The 1,554-nt window shown below is 50.1% G+C and overlaps 1 protein-coding gene and 1 long non-coding RNA gene across 3 annotated transcripts in view; one reads left to right on the forward strand and one right to left on the reverse strand.

Moving 5' to 3' along the window:
* The window catches only part of LOC109307237, a 22,089-nt gene extending 21,576 nt beyond the window's left edge, over positions 1-513 (forward strand). The window contains exon 4 of the long non-coding RNA XR_002100209.1: positions 345-513. This is a non-coding gene — a long non-coding RNA (uncharacterized LOC109307237). The remainder of the gene's footprint in view (positions 1-344) is intronic.
* Positions 1-1,254, reverse strand: part of LOC109307236 (prostaglandin F synthase-like) — an 80,621-nt gene extending 79,367 nt beyond the window's left edge. For both annotated transcript variants that reach the window (XM_019531017.1, XM_019531016.1), the window contains exon 1: positions 1,189-1,254. In XM_019531017.1, coding sequence (XP_019386562.1) covers positions 1,189-1,240 — 52 coding nt within the window. In that variant the 5' untranslated portion in view covers positions 1,241-1,254. The remainder of the gene's footprint in view (positions 1-1,188) is intronic.
* Positions 1,255-1,554: the final 300 nt, after the last annotated feature.

Raw genomic sequence — 1,554 nt, forward strand, 5'->3', positions numbered from 1 at the left:
GGTGCTCTCACCTTCCCTGGAAATCTTCAAGAGGAGACTGGATAGGCACCTGGCTGGGGTCTTATGACCCCTGCCGGCCCCAGTGCTCCTTCCTGCCCATGGCAGGGGGTCGGACTCTATGATCTGTCTAGATCCCTTCCGACTCATTGATTCTATGATACAGGGGTAATACAAATTGGTTGGTACTTTAAACATGTGATTCTGCCTTATAAACAGGTATCCTGGTTTTCTCTGCTAAAACCCCCCAGAAATTCTGATTAAAATATCACTGCATATCTTCTGGTTAAACAACCCCAAATTCATGTTTTTCTGCAATTAAAATGAAACACCACTACATATATAAGTATCACTTGAACACAATGTTTAATTGATATATTTATAATTTTAAAGCAATTTGGAAGCTTACAAGTGCCTCACTCACTATAATAAAATAAAATTTAAATACCTATATTTTGGCATCTGATTTTGGTTTTATCATGGAAAACCAGAGCTCCCTCTGCCCTCTTTCCTCATCAGGATGCAAGTCCAGCTGCAGCTGTCCCCACCCTGCTTTGTGGTGCTGAGCAGCCCTGATATGCTGGTGCCCTACCCCTGCAGTTGCCCCTCATTTCCAAGCCACAGCCCCCTGGCCCTGCCGATGCCCTTCACTCCTGGCCCACGGTCCCCTGCCAGTGCCTCTCACTTCTGACCCAGCCTCCTGCATTCTGCCAGTGGCCCTTGTTCCCAGCCACAGCCCCCTCCCTACCAGTGTCCCTCATTAACAACCCACATCTCCCTGAACCCTCCCAGTGCTTCTCATTCTCAACACACAGCCCCCTGGCCCTCATGGGCCCCTCGCTCCTGACCCGCTGACCCCAACCCCAGCCTCCTAGTGTGTGAGGAAGAGGGTGGGTGTGTGGGGGCTGAGGGCACAGGCAATTTCTTTGGGGGGGCAGGTTGGGCACAGGCCATGCATGCAGGGGTGAGGGGGACACAGGCCATGCATAAGAGGGGTAGGGGGACACAGGTTATGCACCAAGATTCACTGGTGACTGTGGTGGTGCAGCGCTTCCTCTTGCACCAGGTCCCACCCATTGGGCTGAGGAGGTGGTTCCTCCCTGGAGCTGGTCTGGACCAGCTACAGCCCCATGCCTCGCTGTGGGTGCAGAAATCTGGGCATGTGCCCCTCCCCCAACCCCAAAGACTTACTTGGAGGAAGCTGCAGGCGCTGCTCTCCACAATGCCTGGCTGCTATGTGCATGTGTGCATGCACATGCATATGGGTCTCCCCAGCCACAAGCAGCCTCTTGCAGGCTGGAACTCTGACAGCCTGCAAGGGAAAACCTGCTGTTTCCTGGATTTTCTCCTTTAAAGGAGTAAATCCACATTTTTCCACGGCAAATGGAAAACCCAGATCCCTGCTTATCAGGTACAAGCTCTTTTCTAAGCCTTCTGGTTCTAAAACTAGAGAATTAAACATGACCTTCAGTGAAGGAAAGAAAAATTGTATATGTCCATTTTTATGAGATATATAAGATTCAATTAAAAGGTTTTGTGTTTCTACTTACCAAAACT

This window comes from Crocodylus porosus, unplaced genomic scaffold (assembly GCF_001723895.1).
Source record: "Crocodylus porosus isolate Cpor-Errol unplaced genomic scaffold, CroPor_comp1, whole genome shotgun sequence".
Classification (NCBI taxonomy): Eukaryota; Metazoa; Chordata; order Crocodylia; family Crocodylidae; genus Crocodylus; species Crocodylus porosus.